Raw genomic sequence first — 26,963 nt, 5'->3', positions numbered from 1 at the left:
AAATATATTTTTAAAAATATTATTTGTTTTTTAAATTATTTTATGTTTCTTGAATGCTTACCTTTGAATTAATGTTACCAAATGCTTTTCCCAACAACAAAAAACTATAGCTACAGCCCTTCCTTCAGGCCAAATTTAGATTAAAATCCAAGGGTGGGATTTTCCGGATCGGGTTTCCTCACAGTAGATGTGCCAAACCATCCGGGAGATTTTGGAAAGTTCTGACCAAATTGTGTGTCAGTGATGCGCTGTTATAAATATACAAATTTGATTTGATTTATTGTCGCATATACCGAAGTACAGTGAAAAGTATTTTTCTGCGGCCAAGGGAAATTGACCAGCAGCCTGCAGTGGAGAAGAGATACCCATGCATTGTGAATCACGACAAATTACTGGCTCATTTGCCCACTCATCATCACGCTTGTGAAAATGACATCTTGCCCTTAAGTTTCCTGTGCTTTCCATCAATTGCTGCATTTGCAAATTAATTTTTACTAACCCTCACAGAAAGTTAAGTCTCACAATTTCCAACATAAGTACCATTTTAATGATGTGCCAATTTTTAATGACTGCCAATAAACCTCTCACCCAGGAAGTAAACACTTATTAGTGTGAGATCGCACCCCTCTAGCTTGTGAACTGTTTTAAGAAATTAAAGAATTACATTTCTTTCTCTCTTACTTCTATTACTTTTTCCTCCTTTTCTCTGAAATCAATGTTTCTTCCCCTCTTGTTATATACTTTCTTCTCCTTCATTTAACATTGAATTAATGCGCACTAATTCACCCTGCCTTTCAATCCTTCATCTGTTTATTTCCAAAATCTTTAATTTAATTGAATCAGGAGATACAGAATTTGTCTCCAATTTGGCCCCAAATGGCCCACTGCCCTCCTGTAACTTTGTGGACATAAAGTGTAAAAAAAAACATGCATTAAAATGTCTAACTAACAGAGCATGCTATGAAATACCTAACTCCAGCAAAATCTGATCCTTTACCTTTAATATACTGTAATAGTGTGAATTTAACAGTACCTAACTTGGCATATAGTACCACTAGGGGGAGCCATACATCTTCAGATACTTTTCATGGCAACAGATACTTGATGAATTCAATGTACCAGGTAATTTGTTACAAACATTGACAGTCAATACTTTACAGGGCGGGGTAAAGTCCCAAAGCTTTATCAAAAAATGAAAACAATTCCCAATCTCTTCACGCTAAACAATTATTATTTTCAGGACGTTCCAGCACGATAAGTTATGGGTAAGGACTTGAAATGAAAAATGAAAATCGCTTATTGTCACAGTAGGCTTCAAATGAAGTTACTGTGAAAAGCCCCTAGTCACCACATTTGGGCGTCTGTTCGGGGACGCTGGTATGGCAATTGAACCGTGCTGCTGGCCTGCTTTGGTCTGCTTTAAAAGCCAGCTATTTAGCCCTGTGCTAAACCAGTCCCTTGCTAAACCGACTTGCTCTGAAAATGAACGTAAAAATTTATTTTGCTATAGTGTGGAAGATAAACCTGCAGTACTCTGAATTGTATTTTCTTTCTGCCAACCTTAACACACCCAAGTTGAACCTTAAACGTTTTTAGAGCCATGGTTATGCCAACCTTTGGGTTATCATCGAGATTTATAATTGAATTTATAAGTGGAGGCGGCACAATTAAGTGTTTTTGGAAAACACTCTAAATCGTACAACAGCATTTCTTTAAGATTTTACAGCGGTGACAAAGATGACAAAACTGTCGGCATTTGCTGTGATTGCTCCACTGAAACTGATGCCAACATCTGGAGTCTGCACATACACACATTAATACAAAAATCCAGAAATTGCAGCCTAATTCTACGCTAATCCAGAGGGTGCGTATTTGAGAACCCCTCAGAAATTGATGAACTGATTCTTACGCCAATAGTCTTAACAAAGTTACGCCTCGTTGAAAAAAGTGTAACGTTGTTTTTAATAGCATATTAACTTCTCAACCACTGCTAAAAACCCTCATTGCTTCTGAAAGGCTTATTTTATGTTTGTGGAATATCAAATGTATTCTGATAAAACTATTAAAACATTATTAATTTCTCAAAAGTTTACTTATCTTCAGTTTATCTTCTATCTCAATGCAATCATGAATAATTAACTTTGATATGTGAAATTTTCAATTAAAAGTAAAGGGGTTCAGTGATTTTAACTTCCTGCTTTCCCATTTATAAGACATAAGATACGGGAGCAGCAGTAGGCCATTTGGCCTATCGTGTCTGCTCTGCAATTTCATGGGATCCTGACTGATCTCATGTGACAAGCTTCACCTCCACTTTCTCACCTTTCCTCGTAATCCTTGGTTCCCTTACTGATTAAAAATCTGTCTATCTCAGCCTTGAACATACTTAATGACACAGCGTCTACAACCCTCTGCGGTAAATAATTCCACAGATTCACTACCCTCTGAGAGAAGAAAGTTCTCCTCATTTCTGTCTTAAATCGGCAACCCCTTACTCTGCCTTTATACCCTCTGGCCCAAGACTGTCCCACAAGAGGAAACATCCTCTCAGCTTCTACCCTGTCAATCCCCCTCAGAATCCTATATGTCTCAATTAGGTCACCTCGTATTCTTCTAAATTCCAATGAAGCACAGGTCCAACCTACTCAACCTCTCCTCATACGAAAATCCCTCCATACCTGGGACCAACCTCATGAACCTTCTCTTGACTGCCTCCAATGCCAGTATATTCTTCCTTAGATAAGGGGACGAAAAGTGTTCACAGTATTACAGGTATAGACTAACCAGTGCCTTGCATAGTTTTAGCAGAACATTCCTAATTTTATCCTCCATTCCCTTTGAAATAAAGGACAACATTCCATTTGCCTTCCCTATTACCTGCTGAACTTGCATGCTAGCTTTTTGTGATTTATACACAAGGACCCCAAATCCTTCTATGTTGCAGCTTTCTGCAATCTTTTTCCATTTAAATAATATTTAGCTCCTTTATTTTTCCTATCAAAGTGTAGGGTGGCACGGTAGCACACTGGCAAGCACTGTTGCTTCACAGTGCCAGGGTCCCGGGTTCGATTCCCGCTTGGGTCACTGTCTGTGTGGAGTCTCAACATTCTCCCTGTGTCTGTGTGGGTTTCCTCCGGGTGCTCCGGTTTCCTCCCACAAGTTCCAAAAGATGTGGGGCGAGATTCTCCCAAAACGGGAGAAATTGTAAAGCTGCCGTAAAACCCGGGCGGGTTATACGGCAGCGCGCCCCTTCCCGACGGGGAACCGATTCTGGTCCCCGATCGGGGCTAGCAGCCCGACGCCGTAGGCTCCGGCAAGACGGGCTTAACGAAAATCGTTAAGCCCGCTTACCGGAGTTAGCGCCGGCTGACGCGTCATATGACGTCAGCCGCGCATGCGCAGTTTGGAAGACTCCAACCCGCGCATGCGCGGGTAACGTCATCGCGTTTTTGCGCGAAACCCGCGCATGCGCGGGCCGGGTTGCCCCTCAGCCGCCCCGCAAATGGATACTGCGGGGCGGCGGAAGGACAGGTAGTGCGCGGGCATCGGGCCCGCTGCCCGCGATCGGTGCCCACCGATCGCGGGCCCATGGCACCCTTGGCACGGCCGTGGTACTGCCGTGCCAATCGGTGCCATGGTTATAAAAAGCGAGTTAGTGACGCCGTTTTTATGAACGGCAAGACCAGGTGTGTTTGCCGTTCGTGAAAGCGGCGGAAAGGGCTGAGACTTCGGCCCATCTAACAGCTGAGAATCGCTGCCGGCCGTAAAAAAACGGCGGCAGCGATTCGGGTCGGGACTTCGGCGGGGGGGTGGGAGAATAGCGGGAAGGCGGCAAAAATGTCGGGAAGGCCCTCCCGCTATTCTCCCACCCGTCGTGGGGGGCGGAGAATTTCGCCCGTGGTGTGAGGTAATTTGGACATTCTGAATTCTCCCTCTGTGTACCCAAACAGGCGCTGGCATGTGGCAACTAGGGGCTTTTCACAGTAACTTCATTGCAGTGTTAATGTAAGCCTACTTGTGACAATAAAGATTAATATTATAGCTTCACATTTTCATACAATATATTCCATCTGCCAACTTTTTGCCCTATATCCGTCTGTACACTCATTATGCCATCCTCATCCACTTGCCTTCCCATCTATTGTGTCACCCACAAACTTGGTAATAGCGCATTCACTTCCCTCATCCAAGTCATTAATATGTATTGCAAATAATTGCAGCCCTGGCACTGATCCCTTTGGCAGTCCGCTAGTTACAGGTTGTCATCCTGAAAATGCTCCTCATATCCCAACTCCCTGTCTTCTATTAGCCAGTCCTATAGTCATGTTGACATACTACCCCCAACACCATACCAACAACAAACTACCCCCAACAACATATTAAGTTGCCTTTTGTGTGGTACCTTATTAAATACTTTTTGGAAATCCAAGTATATTACACCTACTGGTTTCCTTTATCCATCTTGCTTGTTATCATCTCAAAGAATTCTAATAAAATTGTCAGGCATGATTTCCCCTTCATGAAGCCATGCTGACTCTGCTTGATTATATTATGTGAGCACTTCAATGTGATTGGTTACTTAACCTGCTTGCTGACATCATTTTAGCTGCATGCCTGCTTCACGTGGTGCCGTGTGCACCCCAGAGATCACTACATCTTTTTGGCCAGCTTTCTTTGAAGTCAGTGACAAACACTATAGCAAAATCCAGGCTTTAGTTTATTTACAATAATAGCACAATTTCTGGAACATATTCTTCTCAACTGGCCTATTTTAATTGGGATGTTAACGTTAAATATCACTGGTGGGAGAAAAGTGCAGTGAAGCAAAGAAAAGAATCCCTGTAAATATAAATATGAAGTGAGATGATTGGCCATTTACACTACAATCAAGACTGAAATGTAAATGCATTTGAAGTTTGCCAGGCTGCCAAAATTCACTGATCCATTGGCTTAATAGAAAACTGTACTCTCCACCCAGCCAGGTATCAACTCAAATTCTATTTTTTCAGCAAACTGCGGATCACAAAATTTCTTGGAACACCTCGTAATTACTGTGCTTACGCTGGCAATAATGTGATGGAGAATTGAACAATTACCACTTGAATGTAATGGCTCATGCTTTAACCAGACACTTCATTGGGGAAAAACTTTGCCTGAATACTACATTGTTTGTAGTAAATTGGTGCTTTGTTAGAGTTTAGAATTAACATATTGCATTAAATTAATTATTCCCTTTTTGATCATAGATTAATGCAACGAGCACTGGCATGGTGGCACAGTGGTTAGCACTGCTGCTTCACAGCGCCAGGGATGTGGGTTCAATTCCCGGCTTCGGGTGACTGTCTGTGCGGAGTTTGTACATTCTCCCCACGTCTGCGTGGGTTTCCTCCCAGTGCCGGATCCGGTTTCCTCCCACAGTCCAAAGATGTTAGATAGGTGGATTGGCGATGATAAATTGCCCCTTACCGTGGGGGTCACAGATATAGGTCGGGGGATTGGGCCAGGGTAGGGAGGTCTTTCAAAGGGTCGAAGCAGACTCGATGGGCCGAATGGCCTCATTCTACACTGTAGGGATTCAATGATTCTACAAAGCTTCCCTGAAAGTTAACAGGGAATATTTGAACACATAAGTTAACTGCCCATTTAAGTAGTTTATGCGCAAATAGTTGCTCATGCAGTCAAATGTGACTTCGTTTCTTATGTGATACGAGAGAAAGGACTTTTAATGGAAGAAAGTGCAGGGGAAAACAAAGAATGTTGCTTTCCACCTCAAATCTGTAATTTGAATTATATTATTATTTTAAAGGTGACGGTAACCCTGCTGTGAAATGATGGCATTCGGTCTCCACAAAAGTGTCACCGATCAAAAATGTCCTTGAACATTTTTTTCAATGACAAAGGCCACCGAGGGAATTGAAGCCGGTTCTGGGGGAGAACGGCTGCATAGTGGAGGTGGAGCAAAGATCAGTTCCTCCTACTTTCTCTGTGTTTCTGTTAAGTAGAAGCTCCGTTTTTCTGCCTCATCAATTACCGAGTGCTAATCTGTTTTCTTGTAATTACTTCGGTTCTGTAACTAGTGATGCAATTACATGTCGGTTCCCAGCACAACTCTATCAACTTTAATCACAAACATACTTGTAATTACCAAACTCGCTTTAGAGAGAAAAAAATAAAAACTTTAAAAAGTGCTGAGCTCGCGGTGCATTTTCCATTGATCCCTGGAGTCAAAAGTACTGAGGGCTGACCTTTAAACTTAACACTCGCCCCAAAGGGGGCCCCTAAAAATCCTAATGACTCCAGAGCAATGTGCTCCAATCGGCACACAGCACTCTCCAGGGTATCATCTTGCCTGCTTGAGGAGAGGAGGCTGACCAAAGCGGTGAAGCTGCAGTCTGAGGACAAATCCTCCAACAGCTAGGCTGCTTCAGAGGACATTAGGTAGCGTAACTGTACAGCAGAGAAACGGAATCGAGGGAGAGAGAGCAGATCCGGCTATCTGCAGCTTCGACTCATCTCTGACTGTCTTTGGAGACCAGAACCAGACCTGATACAAGTTTTATAAGTGATTCTCAGATCAATGTTGTTGCAAAACTTTTTTTAACATTTAAATGCATCGTTTCGCTTCAGACGCCTTCTAACTTTTGAAGGGGGTGTCTTTTATTTTAAAGTTGTGCTGTCCTTATTTAAAATGACTGTGCCAATGAACTTTAAGTGGTTGTTTAAAATCTGCACAGTGTGCCTGGTACTGCCTTCACAGTCAGCAGCTCAAGATGCTCCTGCGAGCGTGAGGAAGGCGGAGGACATCCCGGAGGGAGCCTCGACCCTAGCCTTTGTGTTTGATGTGACCGGCTCCATGTATGATGATTTAGTTCAAGTTATTGAAGGAGCGTCAAAGATTTTAGAAACATCCCTAAGTCGACCCAAGAAGCCCCTCCATAACTTTGCCCTTGTGCCCTTCCACGACCCAGGTAAGACCCCGAACCTTTTTCATTGTCTAATTTTGTTTTTATGGGCACACTTCCTTTTCTGTTTCGGTTCTTCGCATGGCCCTTGTTTGAGATATGTCCACGTTGTGATGAACTTGTTTTGCATTGTCAGCTGTTTTCAATGTGGCACGAATTGGGAACTCTTTTTCCCGATGTTTGGCCGGCTGGAGATAAAACATCTTGTCATTTTCTTTGCAAAAAAAGTGAACAAGGAAGTCCTTTCTGAGGACCGAACCTGTTCCACTTATTGATTGCTTGCATTTTTACTGGGATGAACCTATTTTGAGATTGTCCCTCCCTATTGGTCTAACCGTGGCTTTGCTGAACGTTCGGGGCACAGGGACAGATCACAGACATTGGGACAAATTAAATGGAACATCTCTCTCCAGGGTCAAATCAGGAGTACGTGATGGGCACTGAATAGAACTAGTCAACCGCAGAGGAAATGGGATCCATACAATTCCCTGTCCACTCGGAAATATGGAAGGGTAAATTATAATTGGCAGAGATTTAGTATCGAGGTGATTTGGGTCCTGGCTGAAAATGTGCATCCTACTTTGAACAAAAAGCAGGAGAATGTCTGTTTATTTTATTTTTTTAAATAACCTGCTGAGAAATCACATTCTCAAATCGCACTTTGGAAGTCACTATGTCCTTTAATTGAGGTAGTGGGTCTTTTTTAATGTGAGGAAAAAGGATCATCGTCTCAGCTACATAGAGGAATTTTAACCCATTTAATAAGCGCATGATCATGTATATTCACATAGCAATGTACTGTCAAACCTCCATGCATTGGAGAGTTTGTTTTATGACAGTATGGATGTGCCAATAAATGACTGGAAAACTTAAACAAGTATGACCCACAGTGTATGTTATCCTTTTTAACAGGCGACATGTGTGGTGATAGCCATCACTAAATATACAAGGGGTTAATGTAAAAACACTACGACTAAGTAACGACTAGAGGGAGCACCAGAGACGTCATGACATGCAGACAAACAGCTAATGAACACACAGAATAGGACATGACCAATGGGCAGTCAAGATACCCAGAGGTGACACTACCACAAGGGGGCATTACACAACCCATATATAAGGAGAGGGCACACGTGCTCTGTCTCTTTCCACAGGCAACACTTAGTCGGACAGGGGCAGATCAGAAGCATCATACCCACCACGTGGCTTAGAGCAGACTGGTTAGTTAGGCTGAGTTACTATAGCAAGATTGTGGATACGAGTAAAACCATTCCCTGACTTTTTTTTTTGAAAATCATTTTATTTTATTTTCTCATATTTATAAACAGTTGTTACTTGTATACATTACATTTTTCTTGCCCGCGCTAATTTGCTTTATTTTACAGAGAGGTTTGTTTTGTCCTTCATTTGACGAACTGTGTGTACATTTTGCTGACCTCCTAGATCGGTCTGTGATATCCCTCCTTCCTGCTTCCCCCCCCCCCCCCCCCATTGGTTTCAGCACCCTTCCTCTTCTCTTGTGGTCCCCCCACTCCTCATTGCTGGCCTTGAACAGGTTTTGGAACAGGCCGACGAACTGCCCCCAAGTATCTAGGAAGCCTTCCTCTGACCCTCGGATGGCGTACTTAATCGTCTCCAGGTGGAGAAATTCCGAGAGGTCAGCGAGCCAGTCTGCAGCTTTGGGCGGTGCTGCCGATCGCCAGCCGAGCAGGATTCTCCGGCATGTGAGGGAAACGAAAGCAAGGGTGTTAGCCCCCTTCCCCATGTGTAACTCTAGCTGCTCCGATACCTCGAAGATTGCCACTATTGGGCATGGCTTCACCCTCACCCCCACAACCTTGGACATTGCCTCGGAGAAGGCTGTCCAGACCCAGCAAGTTTGGGGCAAGCCCAAAACATGGGTTTGGTTAGCTGGGCCCCTCTGGCACTGCTCACATTTGTCCTCCACCACCGGGAAGAACCTTTTCATTCGGGTTCTGGTCAGGTGCGGTCTGTGCACCATTTTGAGCTGCATTAGGCTTAGCCTTGCGCAGGGGGAGGTGGAGTTAGCCCTGCTCAGTGCTCGCTCCAGAGTCCCCACCCTACCTCTGTCCCCAGTTCGTCCTCCCATTTTTGTCTGGTCCAGTCCAGTGGTATTCGGGCTCTATCCACAATTCCCTGACTTGATGCCACTTCTACAGATGAAATTGAAACATCCATTTTGGTTGGTATATGATGCTATATAGTGGCTTTGGAATTCCTCTTGAATACATTTACAATGTTGTTAACACAGCCACCAGAGCAATACTTCTCCCCCCAGCAAAATGATAAATCAATTTACCAGAATGGGATAACTCTCAGTTTAAAAATGTAGTGGTGCAATAAATCATCTAAATCCTCAGCTGGTATATTTACCTCCGAAGATACTACTTCATTTGTTTTGGTTTTGATATGTGTTCTGGATTACAGTCCTACTATTAACCATTATGCCCTGGGCAATTTGATTAGCTTGAAGCCTTGTAACTCCTTCCAGGAATCTGTTCCGTCACTTAAATGCAGATTGTAAGCACTGTAACTCTCCTTTATTTAGAATTAGCATTTGGAATACAAGCATCCCCCGTGAGGCCAACATTTGTTGTCCATCCAGAATTGGCCTTGAGAGGGTGGTAATGAGCTGCTTTCTTGAACTACTACCATGTGGTGTAGGTATACCCCCTGGGGAATCGGTTATCCCAGTTGTCTAGTTTGTGATGTGGAGCGATGTCAGCAGTGCAAATTCAATTCCTGTACCGATCGAGATTATTTATGAAGGCCCTGCCTTGCCCCTCCCCTTGCCAGAGGTGTGGTGATCCTCAGGATAAATCGGCATGTTCTCAAAAGGGAGAGCAGCTTTATGATTCACGGGGACTATGGTGAGTTGTATTTCATAGGTACACCCCCACAATGTTGCTAGGAATGGAGTTCCAGGATTTTGACTTGCAACAGTCAAGGAATGGTGATGGTGTATGCCTTGGAGGGGAACTTGCGGGCATTAATGTTAGAGTGCATCTTCTGGCCCTTCTGGGTGGTATAAGTCATATTCTGGTCACCCAAGTTATAAGATTGATATAGATGTACCAGAAATGATGCTGAGAAGATTCACAGGGATGCAGGGTTCACATGAGAAATGTTGAAAGGCTCGTTTCAAATGGAAAGTAGACAAAAACAGACCTTGCAGTAATACCTGTGCATTAAAAAATCAAAACACTCTTTTTAGAATCTCTTGGATCGTGAGCTGTATTATTAATTTTATTCTTTTAGTGTGTTCCTTTAATTTAATCCATGGAACAATAATAGACCCATCTTAGAAATATAACACACGGTGGCCAAAGAACGAACCAAAAGAAACATCTGTCTGGAGTTGTACTATCAATTGTAGAATGCAGAACTTAGCAAATAACAGTGTCTGCAATGTATAACATCTAAATCTCTGATTTAAAAAAAAATCAGGATTAAAGGCTGCTGCACACTTCTTTCGGAATTGAGAAGTACTCCAGAAATAGGTACTCTGTGGTGACTAAATACTGTTCAAGAGTACAGAGTTCTGTTCAAACTGTGAATGAACATTGTAACTGGGGGAAGTGTTTTCAATAACTGGTCGAAGGTTATGCGTTTTGGTACAGGAACAGCACCAATGTTCAAAGACAATTCAACCATATATCCTTTTTAAAAAATAAATTTAGAGTACTCAATTCAATTTTTCCAATTAAGAGGCAATTTAGCGTGTTCAATCCACCTACCTTGCACATCTTTGGGTTGTGGGGGCGAAACCTACGTAAACACAGGGAGAATGTGCAAACTCCACACGGACAGTGACCCAGAGCCGGGATCGAACCTGGGACCTCGGCGCTGTGAGACTGCAGTGCTAACCACTGTGCCACCGTGCTGCCCTAACCATATATCCTTCTAAAGGTAAACCTGTGCAGCTTCTGAGAATTGGATTCCATGTAAATTGCAATTAACATTATATAACCATGCACCTCGACATTGAAATGCTTGTCTGTTCGCACACACTGTCAACATCAGTAGAACTGAAGGCAAATCGGACCGTTGCATTCGGATTTTGATGTAGCAGAATTCAGAGTGACAGGAGAAGGCCATGCAGCTCCTCGTATCTGTTCCAAGCTGATTTGTTGCTCAACTCCTCCCCTTGATGCTCTAAGATGGTCATGATGGATACAAAATTTCAGTTTTACAAATTTGAACTGACCCAACATTAGCAATCTCTTGGAGCCGATTAGAGTTTTTCATTAACCTTTGTGTGCTAAAAGGCGGCATGGTAGCACAGTGGCTAGCATTGTTGCTTCACTGCGCCAGGGTCCCAGGTTCGATTTCCGGCTTGGGTCACTGTCTGTGCGGAGTCTGCATGTTCTCCCTGGGTCTGCATGGGTTTCCTCCGTGTATTCCGGTTTCCTCCCACAAGTCCCAAAAGACGTGCAGTTGGGTAATTTAGACATTCTGAATTCTCTCTCCGTGTACCCAAACAGGTGCCGGAATGTGGCGATTAGGGGCTTTTCACAGTAACTTCTTTGCAATGTTAATGTAAGCCTACTTGTGACAAAGATTAGTATATTTTAAAATAAATTTAGAGCACCCAATTCATTTTATCAAATTAAGGGGCAATTTAGTGTGGCCAAACCACCTACTCTGCACATCTTTGGGTTGTGGGGGCGAAACCCACGCAAACACGGGGAGAATGTGCAAACTCCACACGGACAGTGACCCAGAGCTGGGATCGAACCTGGGACCTCGGTGCCAAGAGGCAGCAGTGCTAACCACTGTGCCACCGTACTGCCCTAAAGATTATTATATAAAATACTACTTGATTTAATTGAGATTAGGTCCTTTTTTGTTCAGGACTTCATCCTTCAGAAGAAATATTTTTTCTGTATCAATCTTTCTTTTATTAGTTTAACTACAATGATTAGATCCCTCAAATTTCAAAAAGAAATTTTAAAATGTATTTTGTTCTAAATGTATATAAAAGGTTACAAAACATAAACAATTTGGGACAGACATCCCAACACACAACTGTACAGTTTGTACAAATTTTCCGACGCCCCACCCCCCCAGCGACATGCCACTCCTCAAACATGGCCACGAACGTCCCCCACCCTGCCTCAAAGCCCTCCACTGAACCCCTTAATTCGTACTTAATCTTTTCCAACCGAGCCACTCCAGCAGAATTCTTCACCAGGCAATCAGAGGCGAAGGCCACAACATCGGTCCTTCTCTCCTCCATCAGCTCTGGCTTCTCCGATATCCCGAATATTGCCACCAATGGGTCTGGCTCAACCTCCACTCCCACTATCCTTGTTGGCGCTACAAACTCTTCTCCCCCCCTCCCCGTGCAAATTCAAAACCTCCCCACCTTTTCACAGCCCAGAACATGATTTGCTGGTCCCCGCCCACACTTCCCACATTTGTCTGTCACTCCCTGGAAAACCCCACTCATTCTTGCTGAGTCATGTGTACCGCCTTGAACTGTATCAGGCTCATCCTTGTGCACGAGAAGGCACATTTACCATTCTAGTGCCTCATTCCATACTCCCCAGTTTATCTCCCCTCCAACTTCTCCTTAATCTTCACCCCCTGCTCTCCCAGCCACCCGTACATGTCTCCGATCCTGCTCTCTTCCACATCCGGAAGCAGCTGTCGCTCCAACAGGGTGTACCTCAGCAACCCGGGGAACTCTTTCCAAAACCTGCGCAAAGTCCCTTACCTGCAGGTATCTAAACTCACTTCCTCTCGTGAGCTCTACCCTCTCCTCCAGTTTCTCTATACTGGCAAACCCTTCTTCCAAGTACAGATCACTCACCTTAACCAGCCCCACTTCCTATACATTCCATCTATTTCCCCCCCTCCCCGGTTTAAAACCATGGTTTTCACACAACAGTGTTAACACCAACACTCCTCAGCTGGTTTTAGACCTTCACTACAGGGCTCTGAGTGTCTCCTTGGTGCCATTGGCAATGTCCCATCACCATAGCTCTCTGGCTGGAGCTCCTACAGAATTCCTCCTCAATCCTAACCCATTCTGCCCCCTCTCCTTCCCACCATCGCCTCACCTTCTCCATGTTCGCCACCCAATAACAATGTAGCAGGTTTGGCAACACCAATCCTCCTTTCTGCCTCTGTTGCAGGGTCCTCTTAACCCTCAGCACCTTCCCTGAACCATAAAGTCTGAAATTATCATGTCCAGTTTTCAAAAGAAGGCCTTCGGTACAAAGATCAGGAACCTCGGCAGAATGTTCATCTTCACCACTTGGACCCTCCCTGTCAAGTGCACCTATATCCCACCTCTTCAAATCCCCCCTGACCTCCTCCACCAATTTTGTTAAAATCCACTTATGTTACATCGCCCATTCCATCGCCACCTGAATTCCCAGGTATTTAAACCTGTCTTTGGCCACTTTAAATAGCATCCCCCTCACTCTTTACCCGCCCCCCCAACACCACCCCAGATTGGCTTGCCGACCCAACTCATTCACCGGGAACACTTCGCTTTTCCCTACATTTAGCATATCCTCAGAATGCCCCAAACCTCCCCAAAAGGCACATGATCCTCTCCATGCTTTCCAGCTAGTCTGAAACATACAATAGTAGGCCGTCCACGTATACTGACAGCTGATGGACCTTCGTCCCCTCGTATTCCCTCACCGCACTGCCAACCCTCTTAGAGCCACTGCCAGAGGCTCTATCGTTAGCACAAACAGCTGTGGTGACAGCCAGCACCCCTGCCTTGTTTTCCTGTGCAGTTCAAATGTGGTAAACACCACTGGTAACACACTACATGTATTATGGTACTGCCACTGTATTACAGGTACTACAGTAAATCCCAGCCTGCTGGCTCCTCCCAGCAGGCGATGTATAAAAGTGTATGCTTTCCTGCACTGCTCCCATTCTGGTTCCAGCTGCAGGAGGCTCAACATCTTGTGCAATAAAGCCTCAATAGTTTCACCATTTTCATCTTGTGGTTATTGATGGTGCATCATCAAAATTCCGTGATCCCACGTCATTGGTCCGCGCACTCGCCTTCGGTGCCACATATAACAGGCGCACCCATGCCACAAACTTTGGCCAAAACCCGAACCTTCCCAGGACCTCAAACAGGTACCGCCACTCCACCTGGTTGAATGCCTTCTCTGCGTCCGTGGACACCACTACATCCGACAACTGGGCTCTCGCCAAGGTCATGATCACATTTAACAGCCACCTTCGATGACTATAAAGCTTCCGGCCCTGTACGAAGCCTGTTTGGTCCTGCACAACCACCCCCAGGACACTATCTTCCCACTGTTGTGTTATGTGCTCTGGGATAACACAGGCTGCAACTGGATGCAGCTTTTACCAAAAGGTACTCCAGACCTTGAAGTTAGTTCAGTCTAATTTATTGAACCAGTAGCACAGTTAGAACAGTTCTGAGTTTGACTCTCTGCTAACCTAAGTGTGGTTACTCTGTCTGAATGGACCAGACTAGCTCTTAGCCACGTGCTGGAGGTGTGATACTGTACATACACCTTGACTCACTCTGTAGGTGTTCATCAGTGGAAAGAGGTGGAGTGTGAGTGCCTCATGCATTTTATAGTGAGATACCACCCCTGAGTGTCCTGCTTGCCCATTGGCCATGTCCTGTTATCTGTGTTCATTAGCTGCCTGTCTGTATATCATCTGCATGTTTGCATATCCTGACACCCACCACCAACTTAGCCAGTGCTTTTATATCCGTATTTAACAATGATATGGTCCTATAAGAGCCCCCTGGCCCACTGTAGAGTCTTCTCCTTCTCCATTAACTTGTGGAGCCTCGTGATCACCACCCACGGCAGCTCCCCTGCTTTAGGCATCTGTCTGAGACCTGTGCGCTCTGTCCCACCTCTCCAATACCTCCATCAGCATCGTCGAAACGTACCTTGTGACACTTGCACCTTCCACCACTTCAAGCAGGCCCACTATTTGCAGACTCTGCCTTCTCGACCTGTCTTCCTGCTCCTCCACCTTTGTTCTCCACATCTTGCAAAGGTCTTCTAAGAGCTCCGCCTCCAATGCCACCACGGCAGCATGGTTGGGTGACCTGTACGACTTCCTGCGATTGGAGACGATAAAGTATGAGTTAAGGGGCTCTGCAGGAGGGTTTGAGGAAAGGTGGGGCATGTTTGTGACCATGTTTGAGGGGCTGACCGTCGCGGGGGAGGTGGGGGTGTAAAAGGGGGAAAATCTGTACAGACTGTATAGTTGATTGTTGGGAAGCTTGTTTCCCGGGGTGTTTATTTGCTGTAAACTGTTTTGATACATGTTTGTAATAAAATACATTAAAAAAAAAGAACCTGCTTCATGCTGCACTTGTGTAACTATCATATGTTCATGTTTTGAGTCATCTTTTTCAAAATTTTTGGTCAATTTTTACTAGCTGTGTAGGTTAGTATCTGGTGAGTTCATGGAGTGGGAGAGTGAAAACACAAATGTCTTCAATGCATATTAGCATTTGAATTTTTGCTCCCATTCTTTTTGCACATTCTACAGAATTGTAGATAGTCCTACAGAAAAGAACCCTTTCCACTAAACTTTTTAATATGGCATGTATTACACATATTGTGACGGAGCCAAAACAAACTCTTGATGATTCTGTAAACAACGTATAATGTACAGCTAATTGGGACTGACTCTAATTGTACAATGCAGAGCAAATGTCTGATACATCAAGATCATAGGACTGCCTGATTGGAGAGGCTGCATATAGCAGTTTGGGAATGTCTGGCAAACTAGTACAGTTTTTTAAAGGCTGAAATATGAAGTGCTTTGTATATCCAGTCTTGTGTGTGATTAAAATAACTAAAGCTCTCCAGACGTAGACAGATAGCCCATTCATTTTCAGTGACAGAAGTAGATGGGCACTTTGTTGGCCTACCATTTTAAATTTAAATTAGCAGTGTGTGAGCAGGAAGACATTCCAATATTCATGCCTAGATTTCAGCATACTTTAGCTGAGTTCAGCCCCAGTATCTCAAGAGACCCCAATGTTGCTGAATCATTTCCTGAGCATGTCAATGTGGTGAGCTAGCAATAGGTTGTTTACAATAAGTAAAGATGTATGTAAAAGCTGTTTCTGTGCATGGAAATGATTAATTTGGTAACTGAAGGCAACAGGGTTTTTCTTGTTAAATCACTAAGTGGTGAGGCAATTTGTCTTTTAAGGTACGGTATGATAGTGATTATACATACTTAGCTCAAAGTGAGGACTTAGTACTCTGGGAAAGCATTTGTTTCCAACCAATAATAATAAAATCTACTTAATACATGAATTTCCAATGATATTAATGTAAAATGTGCAAATAAAGATGTAATGGGTGAGAAATTGCCAATGGTTGCACCCATTGTTTGCAATTGAGTGAGTTCCAAAATGCTGTAACGTGGAGATGCTGGCATTGGACTGGGGTAGGCACAGAAAGTCTCACACCAGGTTAAAGTCCAACAGGTTTGTTTGGAATCACTAGCTTTCAGGGCGCGGCATTCCAAAAGTTAGTAATTCCAAATAAACCTGTTGGACTTTAACCTGGTGTTGTAAGACTTCTTACTGTTCCAAAATGCTGTCCATGGTTTGCATGCACCTTTTTGGGGTGGACCATGTTGGTTGTCATATAAGTGAAGGTGTATTGGTGCATGTAGCGTTAAATAGAGCAGACAGATCAAGTCAACTTGCAGTGCTGCTTGAGTGCCAGTATACTATTTTGGAGCTCCACGCTCCCTCTAACCCCCTCTCCTAACTTTACACAGTTGAACATGCATTCAGCAGCAGGGAGGGTGTAATTGTTTTAAATTGGAAAATCCACCAGGAATGTTTGGAGTAGTTTTACCAGTTGCTACCAGACATGTGTAGCTAGTAGGCATTCTCCTTAGAATGCAACATGACTTATATAATGAACAAAATCCATGCAGAGCAGTGGAAAATGCTGGAAGGAGGAGGGGTGAAGGGTTGTATGGAAGAAGGGCTTTCAGCAGGAGGTTGTATTCTCCCAGGGTGTTTGGGGAGAAATTCTGCCGTCCGCCCTTGTGAGGAAGAAGATGAGAAATGTCTGCACTTCTCACTGAAATCAGCCACTTGCTGCAGCCTCTGAGCAAGGCAAAGGTCACCATGGCTAGTGGCCAAGAAGGTGATGAACATGTATGTTTGGCTCCTCCCAAGCCAGAGTTGAACTTGCAATATTGTCCATCACCGTGTATTCATGGTTGTTCTCCATTCAATGGAAGCAGCACGTAGAGTAAATACACATGGTTTTGCTAGGATTGCAGGCTTACCCCGGTGGAGAGTGCCATGGATTGTACCCTCCATGACTTTGGGTCCACGGCATGTGAACTCTGCCCACTGCATGTGAACTCTGCCCAATGTTGGAACGTTTTTGAAATAAATTTATTACACCCAATTATTTTTTCCAATTCAGGGGCAATTTAGCGTGGGCAATCCACCTAACCTGCACATCTTTTGGGTTGTGGGGGTGAAACCCACGCAGACATGGAACGAATGTGCAAACTGCACACAGACAGACAGTAGGCTGGGATCAAACCTGGGTCCTCACCACCGTAGACAACAGTGCTTGCCACTGTGCCCCCACCAATGTTGGAACCTAAAGGGATTCACACTGTCACCTGTTCAGCTGATGTGTGAGCATAAGCAGTGAAGCATGCAGGACCACATGGGTCAATGATGCCTTTCTTCTGCTGTAGTCCATTGTGTGAACTCCATTTGCACCATCATGGCAAACCAAAAGTTGGCTTCTGGGTGACAAGTCAATCCACTGACCACCTGGATAATAACTACACTGCTGGACCCATGCACATGTGTATAGTATACATTCTGCCGTCACAAAAATGTGATTGAACAGACTGTTGGCATACTGATGTGTGTTTCTGCCTCCTACCTATGTCTTTCTCTCTTTATTCCTCGTTGCAAAGTTGAGCTTCTGCAAAATAAATTTTTATTGGGTTTTCCCATTTTTATAATAGCTGCAAAAATTGATGCAAAACGGGTACAGGCCGAACAATTGTGGCCAGCATAAGTAAAAGCAAAACAGTACAGATTCAGAACAGCCCAGCTGAGGAACCAGAGCCGCTTTCTTAAATACAGGATCAATCCAACAACAAGATACCACTGAGTGGGGAAAAGAGGGCATGGTCATAGTAATACAGAAGGATAAGAATATAGGTCGTTCACTCCAGTATATTGCAATTGACACTAACAACTTGAAATGGATTAAATAGAGTTGAATGAAGATGAATTCACTCATGGAAAACCAACCCAGCAAAAGCAAGTCAACCAAAGTGGAGCCGATAATTTTCATACTTTACGGAGCGTGTCTGATTTGGAGAGTACAGCAGGGGTCAAATTCCACGGGGATGTTTTCCATAATTGGCCTTTGCCAGTTTTTGGTGGAGGGATATTTGTCACTATCCTAGGAGCATAGGATATTCTGACGAACAGCAATGGTCAGAATATGGCCTTGAATCTGTGATTCTCCTCTCCGGGAGACCCAGAAACTGAAATACGGGTAGATTCTCTCTCTCAAAACTTCTCCCCAGTTCCCTGATCACACCTGACCGATCGGAGTGATTCTTGATATAGGCCCATCGACAATGTATGTAGTCGTCCTCGACTAACTGGCCCACCAGTGCAGGAATAAACCTGTGTCTAAGACTGGGTGTGATATGTATACGGCATAGACTCTTGAACCAGGTCTCCATTATCTTATTGCAAACTGAAATTTTATCGGCATAGTCCCATATGTTAGCGCATGTTTCCTCATCAACCTTGATAGCCAAGTCTTTTTTATTTATCCCCTGGCCTCAAGCATACGATGCGCCTTTACGAATTTGAAATGCCCAACCTTTGTATCCAGCTTGATGTGGCAGCAAGTTCTCTTAAGAACTCAGCAGGGGTCTTGCAATCCACACCTTCTAGTAGACTGAAGATTGGGATATTCTGTCTCTAACCTTGTTTCTCCATGTCCTCCAGGACATCCGCCATGCGACTCAACCAGTTTTCCAAGGATTGAATTTGTGCCTCCGCAGAGGAAGCATCATGTTCAACATGCATGATTCTCTCTTCCGTGAGACTTTCGGTGTTGACCACGGAGTGAGTGGTCACACACGGCGGTTCCTGCTTGAAAGCACAAACAAGAGCTCTAGGTGGATATTGGAGGAATAGTTTCCCCTGGGAGTGGTATGTCTGCTGGTTACCAGATCCAGCAGAAAACAGTGAGTGATTTGGCTGAAAAGTTGGAACAGATTTGTGCTGCAGGAACAGCCTCTTTAAACATGCAGGCGGGGGAAGGGCCGATGCAAGCTGGAAAGCTTCAACTTCACTTGATGGCCTTCATTAAAGCTGAATTCCAGCAGCAGAGGAAACACATGCGGGAGGATCGCGCAAAGGCCATCGAAGAAGCAGTGGCACCCCTGAAGAGTTCTTTGGAACGTGTGGAGAAGTGTTTGGAGGTGCAGGGTCACAGATTCGGGAGGTTGAAGGAGTGATCTTGGACCACAGCGATCGTGTGGAGGCTCTGGAGGCGGAGGTGGGCCTACTAGGAGACCTCTGTGAAACATTGAAGGCAAAGGTGGAGGAGCAGGAGAATACCTCGAAGACAACCTGCGAATAGTGGGCCTGCCTGAAGGAGTGGAAGGTGTGAGTGCCATGAGGTACGTCTCGAAGATGCTGGCGGGGCTGGTGCTAGAAGGGGTGCGAGATAAGGTGCCTGAAGTGGACCAAGTGCATAGGTCCCTGAGGCAGAAGCCTAGAGCTGGGGAGCTGCCGCGGGCGGTGATCGTGAGACTCCACAAATTTGTAAAGAAAGAGAAGATTCTGCAATGGACAAGGGAGAAGCGCACCTGGGAGGGGTATAGTATCCGAATTTATCAGGACATTGGAGCCAAGTTGGCGAAGCGACGGGCAGGTTTCAACAAGGCCAAAGTGGTGCTGTACCGGCAGCAGATTAGGTTTGGGGTTCTCTATCCAGCGAAATAATGGGTGATGATTCTGTCCTCCGTATCTCAAGCCTCTTCTTTTTAATATTTGTATTCAGGACATTTTCACTGGATAAACAAAACCCAACATACATTAAACAATACAATTCTCATTATAAACAATGCACCTACCATACCGCTCTATATGCCCTGTTTTGTATCCATAGCACACCTCCCCCCGCCACCCCACTGATGGTTACCAACTCTTGAAGGAGATGGACAGCCTCCACCTCAAGTGGAACCCCTCCTCTGACCCCCTAATGGCAAACTTTATCTATTCCAATTGCAGACATTCTGACAGGTGTCACACCCACACATCTCCCTTTACAGCTCCTTAGCCTGCCACCCTATCAAAATCCTTCCCCAGGCTATCCGGGAGGCAAAGGCCAAAATATCAGCCACCCTCCCCTCCTGCACTCCAGGGTCATCCAATATCCCAAATATCGCTACTCACGTTCTTTGAGCCACCTTTACCCCCAAAATCTCCAACATTGTCCCTGAAAAGGACTCCCAGTTATGGACAAGACCATGTGTGTATGGTTCACCAGCCCCTTAAATACCACTTGCATCTGTCCTCCACCTCTGGAAATAATCTGTTTATGCGGACTTTTGTCATATGTGCTCTGTGCAACACTTGAAACTGAATCAAGCTCACTCCACATCCTCTTTTGTTTTCTCCTCCTCCCACTTCAGCGAGGCCCTGTCCTTCTCCATCTTCCGCACCAATCCTCTTCTCCATAAATATTGAAGATCTTGCCCTCTCCTATCGCCTCCTCAGAAGCTGTCTTTTCCAGCAACAAAGGGGGCGGAAACATGGCCAGCTCATTCCTCACAAAATTCATAACCTGCAAGTACTGGAACCCATTCCCCCTCGGCAGCTGAAACCTTAGCCAGCAACTTTGCATCAGTGTATATTGATGATATGGGCCGATGAGATCTACGCTACTCGGGATCCTTATCCTTTTCAAAATGAGCTAAATTGAAGCTTGTGCCAATGTGGGTTGTAGCTCCCCCTGTGCTACAGAGTCATTGCACATTTCCATTAGATATGGCCCCAGCTCCGTCGCAAACGTTTAATAAAATTCCACTGGGAATCCATCTGGGCCCTGAACCTTCCCAGATTGCATTGAACCGATGTACCACATCACTTCCTCCAGCCCCTGCATGTTCCCCTCCTCCACGACCAGGAAATCCAAGCCATTCAAGAACTGTTGCACGTCTGAGTCTCTTTTTCTACCCCCCCCCCACACAACCTGTACAGCCCCTGATAAAAGGCCACTTTACCCTACCTGGGTCAGAGACCACCCCGCCCCAGGGTCTTTTATTTTCCCAATCGCCCTCGCAACGGCCAGCAGTCTCAGCTGGTTTGCCCACAACCTACTGGCCTTCTCCCCATGTTCAAACTCCATCTGGAGCTTCTTCCTCTCCAACTCCTCCTGGGGTGGCTGATTACTGCCGATCCACTTCCAAAATGGCTTCCTCCGACCTCTGACTTTCCATCCTCCCCACCTTCCCCTATGCGCCTATATCAAAGTTAGCTCTCTCTGATTACCACCTTTAACGCCTCCCAGAACATGGAGGGAGGAACATCCTTGTTCCTACTGAATTCAACATGTGTGCCTATAGCTGCACCAATCCTCTCAACATGCCCCCTTGTCGGCCAATAGTGTCACATCCAACCTCCACGGCGGCTGCTGGGTTCCCCTTCTCCATGCACAGATCCACAGAAATGTGACATGTGGTCCGATTGTGTTAGCGTACACATTTGTTCACACCACAGGAACCCCCCTCCAACCTTCCACTTTCAAATAACGTATCTTTCCTCAGGATCCCCGACTGTTACTCACCGAACCACCGCAAATCTGGGGTGAAATTCACCGAAGTCCATCGTGACGCCCTTGACCGGCGGGCAAAAACGGCGCTGGTGACTCCGGCGTCGGGGCCCGCTTATCAGCCCGAAATCTTCCGTCCCGAAAGGGCCAGCAGCGGAGTGACGCTGTACGTGTCAGTTTCACCCGCCCGGCGAAACATGATATAAATAGCGCCCCACTCCCCCCCAACCCCCCGGCACTCGAAGTAAGTGATTTCACTCTCTCTCTTCAACACCCCCCCCCCCCCCATGATGGTTGACGCCGTTTTAAACCAACTTTGATTTCACGTCGGCGGGACTTCGGCCCGTCCGGGCCGGAGAATAGTTAGGCCTCAATAAACAATGGCATCCCGCCGGCGCCAGCCGTTCTCCGAGGCGGGCGGCGGGATTTGAAGAACGCCGTTTTATGGCGGGTGGGAGAATTTTGAACATGGCAGGAGCGGGATTATCGGCGCCGCCGGGCAATTCTCCGACCCTGCGTGGGGTTGGAGAATTACGCCCCTTATTTGTGAGGGGATTTTATTGAAACTTACAAGATACTGCGAGGCCTGGATAGAGTGGACGTGGAGAGGATGTTTCCACTTGTTGGAAAAACGAGAACCAGAGGACACCATTGATGTGTTGGGCAGGCTGGGTCTATGTGGACTGCGCAATGTAGCGAGAGACAGACTTCCAACACTTGATGAGATGCAACACTATTTTATTTTACATCTAACTATTTTACATGTTCAACTGTGGGATGACACTATGCTGACTTGACTGGAGACCTGATGCTAGCCTGACCAGACTTACTAGCTACCACATGGTGTTTGCACTGGCTAGCTCACGAACTCTGACTGTCTCAGAGGCTGGGTTCCGAGAGAGCGGGAAACCTAGTGCCCTCTGCCTTTCTAGTGGTAGTGTCCTGTCTGGTGATTGTCTGCTGTGTTCTGTGTGCTCACTGGTCATCCTGTGTGTCAATCACTGCCTGTCTGCACTCCATTATATACATAGATGTATATTATGACAACCATCTCAGACAAAAGGGACAATCCTTTAAAACAGATGAGGAGGAATTTCTTCAGCTAGAGGGTGGTGAATCTGTGGAACTCTTTGCCACAGAAGGCTGTGGAAGCCAATTCACTGAGTGTCTTTAAGACAGAGATAGATTGGTTCTTGAATAATAAGGGGATCAGGGGTCATGGGGAGAATCTGGATGAGAAAATATCGGCCTTGAATGGCAGAGCAGACTCGATGGGCCGAGTGGGCTAATTCTGCTCCTATGTCTTATGGTCTTAGATGTCTATTATGGTGATAGATGTCGGGTAATCAAAGCAAGTGGTGCCAGAGTCTGCGGAAAAGCAGCTACTCCCGTGCTTGCATCGCTTGGTTTCCCGAGCTGATACTTTTAGGGATGTTCCTCCGTTTTCTCTTCTGGTTTTCAAATCCATCACACAAGTTATTTTAAATTGTTGTTTCCACTATGGTGCCATTATGGTTTGGTTCATTGAACTATGCTCCATGTTGGTTTTGCATTATGAGCAACTCTGACTTGCACTGTATAAGATTTTACTAAAAGTATTTATTCACAGCCAATAACACAGCCAATAACGTGCGCATGCGCAGTGGCCTCCTTCAACGCGCCGGCCCTGCTGCAACATGGCGCAGGGCTACAGGGGCCGGCACATAGGAAAGGAGGCCCCCCAGCCAAAGAGGCAGGCCCACCGATTGGTGGGCCCCGATCGCGGGCCAGGCCACATCGGAGACCCCCCCCCCCCCCCCCCCCCCACAGGTTGCCACCCGACCCTTCGACGCCGAGGTCCCGCTGGCTCAGAGCAGGTTAGAACGGCGCAGGCAGGACTCGGGTTTTTTTCTTACGGCCGCTCGTCCCTTCCGGGCTGGAGAATTGGCGGGCCAACCGCGTAGAGCGGCCTGCGACCGGTGCCGCGCCAACCACATCACTCTGCGGAGAATCGCGTGTCGGGGCGGCGTGGCCCTGTCACGGGGATTCTCCGGCCCGGCCTAGGGCTGGGAGAATCCCGCCCCTTATTGTTTTGTGACCTCCTTTGGAATCCCTCAGTTAGCTCTGAAGTCATGCTGACATCATCATTGTCTGATTAACATAAACATTCTCCCTTTACTGTACACTTCCCTATCCACTCTTTTCGCACTTCTCCACTTTCTGTCCCTCCTATTGTTTTCGTTTTCTATTCTCTTTCTTCTCTTTCATCTTCTGATGGTCCTCTTCATCTACCTCATCTACCCACCGTGTGAATGAAGAAATGAATTTTGGCCCTGCGCCACCCACCTGTTGTACTGACTGACCTTCCTTCCACTTCCCTCACCCTGGCCTCTCCTCACTCCTGCAGCCTGCCTTTCTCCTTCACAACCAATTGCCTGCGACTCCTGCCTTTTCCACCTGGATGAATTTCCCAGTGCCTGCTAATCTGCTTATCCTGAATTCTCGACCCTATCTCCATTACCCATGTGCTTATATTAATTATAGTACATGGGGCATGTGCTATATTAAAACAAGCACATTTCCTGTTGCTCCTGTAGATGGTGCATTGATGAGCATTTCCAATGATAAAGAGATGCACTAGCTGCTATTTTCTAGGTGAGTGTACCATATCCATGATATGTACAGAGTCCCACAAGATGCTGAAATTTCTTTCTGAAAATGTTTCAGTTGCTGTGTGTTTTTTCAGCCAGCAAAATTTCTAACATAGCTTTAACAAGGCAATTGCATATGTTATTTCACAAACCATTGTCTTCTCCGTTTCAAGGCTTTCATTAACTTGAAGGCTTTGGTTTTTTCCCCAAAAACCAGGTCATGGAATAAATAGTCTGGCCTTGTAATATTGAGCTGAATTTGTGTTGCTCTGACTCAGAATAGCTGTCTCTGATTTTCAGAGGTGAGTGAAATAAGTGTCGGAGAGGAAAATAACGTGATTTTTCTTTGTGTAATGTTACTTAAATTTAAGAAAATCAATTCCTGGTTAAATATTGAAGTTTGCTAATTACCTCACCTATGTCTTATTGGCGATTAACAAATGTCACCTTGCACCTGTGGGCCAGAGACTGCGTTCCAGCAGCTGTGACAGCAAGGGCAGGGAAAGAAAACAAATGGCCTTTTTGAGGGGAGAGGTAAAGGGTCCTGTGGCCTCACCACCTGCCGTACAGCAAATGACTGGGGTCGTATAGAGGGAAGGATGTTGAGTAAGTTCAAAGCGGAAGTAGTGGGGTTGTTGATGTAAGGGTAGACAGAGGGGTACTGTTGGGAGTGAGTGTGCAGTAGGGAGAGGAGTAGGGATCTACAGCCATAAAGAAGAAAAAAAAGAGTTCATGGCTGAAACACAGAAGGGAATGTAGACTGATGCAGAATCAGAATCAAGAGAGACCGTGGTGCAGAGACTGGTCAGAAAGACCATGGGTGGGATTCTCCGAACCCCCTGCCGGGTCGGAGAATCCCTGGGGGGCGGCGCGAATCACGCCGCGACGTCGGCTGCCATATTCTCCGGTGCTGGTTTTGGGGGGGGGAAGAAGGGGGGAGAGGGGACAAGGGGGGGAAATGGCCCCCATGTTGGCCTGGACCATGATCTGCGGGCAGGCCTGTGCCGTGGGGGCACTTCTTCCTTCCGCACCGGCCCCTATAGTGCTCCACCATGGCCAGCACTGAGAAGACTCCCCCAAGCGCATGCGCCAGAATATACCGGCAGTTCTGCGCATGTGCGGGATCACATTGGCCCTTTGGTGCATACGCGGACTCGCGCAGTCCCTTCAGCGCCGGGTTCAGTGAACCCCTCCATCATCCACCTTGCACCCGGCAGTGCAGAGAATTTCGCTACTTCCAGTTGGCACTGGATCGCGTCGGCCCTTTGGCGCATGCATGGACTCGCGCAGTCCCTTTGGCGCCAGCTGGCGCAGCGCCACCCCCTCTGGCGTCCACCTAGCCCCCGGAAGTGTGAGGAATTTCGCTACTTCCGGTCGGCCCAACGCCGGAGTGGTTCGTGCCGTTTTGACGCCGGCCCATCGCACCGATTGCGGAGAATCCTGCTGCATATTCTTGTCATACTGTGCAGAATGCCATAATTGACAATCTTCCAGATAAAAAGTCAGCTCCAAAATGTTGGAAAATGCACCAAATAAATGTCAAAATCAACATTATATGAGGACCATGTTTTCAGATTCCTTAGAAAGAATCAATGCATTCATTTTGCATAAACCTGAATCTGTTTGGGAATAAAAGAACAGTTCTATTATCTTGTGACTTTCCAATAAAGTGCTGGAGTCCCAGTTGCCGGCTGGAGAGCCAGGGAGACCCCGGAGTCTTCTGTTTGGGAAGACCTATGTCTTGTGCTACTCGGGCACAGGCCAGTGGCAGGCTTCTCCCCTGACCCTAGGTTCGAGGGCGGAAGTTCCACTGGCTGAGGACCGGTAGCTCTTCTGTACTCTGGAGCTACCAGGGAGACACTGGCTACAGCTGGTGGCACCCACCTGCACCTTGGATTGAGGAGGAACCCAGGAAGAGGGGATCCTATGGAATGAGGAAGTCATGTGGGAGTTGGGTGTAATGGGTAGGGGATTGATTATTGGCAGGAGCCCCTCTATTACGATGTTCAGTTCCTCATTCAGGCATTGATTGCCGTTGAATGGGGGACCTCCAACCCCTGGGGAGCCTGCAAAAAAACCTGCCAGAGTTTGCTTGTCATGTTCCCCACATGAGAATGTTCTGTGCACTGCTGGGTTATCTTGTTTACAGCTCGCCCATGCCTGCCGCAGAACAATTTTTACCATCCGCTGTGTTGGGATTCGAGCCTGGAACCACAGAGCATCGTCCTTGGCAGTTGTGACCTATACCACTAGGCCATGGGGATGTTATCAGCAGTATGGAATGAGGCATTGTGGGCATTAATTGCCCACTAGGGGGCCTCAATTGGCAGTGCTGCGGGAACTCCATCCACAGGCCTTCCTAGCCTGGACTTAACCAGGGCAGAGGTGGGAAGGTGGTAGGATTGCCACCACCTTACCCAATTGCACCCCCTGTCACCAAATTCACCACATTTGGGGGCACAACATTTTGCCCAAGGTTTCAGGACAACAATTAATGAGTGACTTGGTGG

The 26,963-nt window shown here is 46.2% G+C and overlaps 1 protein-coding gene across 2 annotated transcripts in view; it reads left to right on the top strand.

Annotated features, from left to right (window-relative positions):
• Window positions 1-6,449: 6,449 nt before the first annotated feature.
• The window catches only part of hmcn1 (hemicentin 1), a 677,622-nt gene continuing 657,108 nt past the window's right edge, over window positions 6,450-26,963 (top strand). For both annotated transcript variants that reach the window (XM_038794621.1, XM_038794624.1), the window contains exon 1: window positions 6,450-6,968. In XM_038794621.1, coding sequence (XP_038650549.1) covers window positions 6,689-6,968 — 280 coding nt within the window. In that variant the 5' untranslated portion in view covers window positions 6,450-6,688. The remainder of the gene's footprint in view (window positions 6,969-26,963) is intronic.

This window comes from Scyliorhinus canicula, chromosome 4 (genome assembly GCF_902713615.1).
Source record: "Scyliorhinus canicula chromosome 4, sScyCan1.1, whole genome shotgun sequence".
Taxonomy (NCBI): Eukaryota; Metazoa; Chordata; class Chondrichthyes; order Carcharhiniformes; family Scyliorhinidae; genus Scyliorhinus; species Scyliorhinus canicula.
Note: the sequence above shows the minus strand (reverse complement) of the source record. Positions and strands in the feature narration are given on the sequence as shown.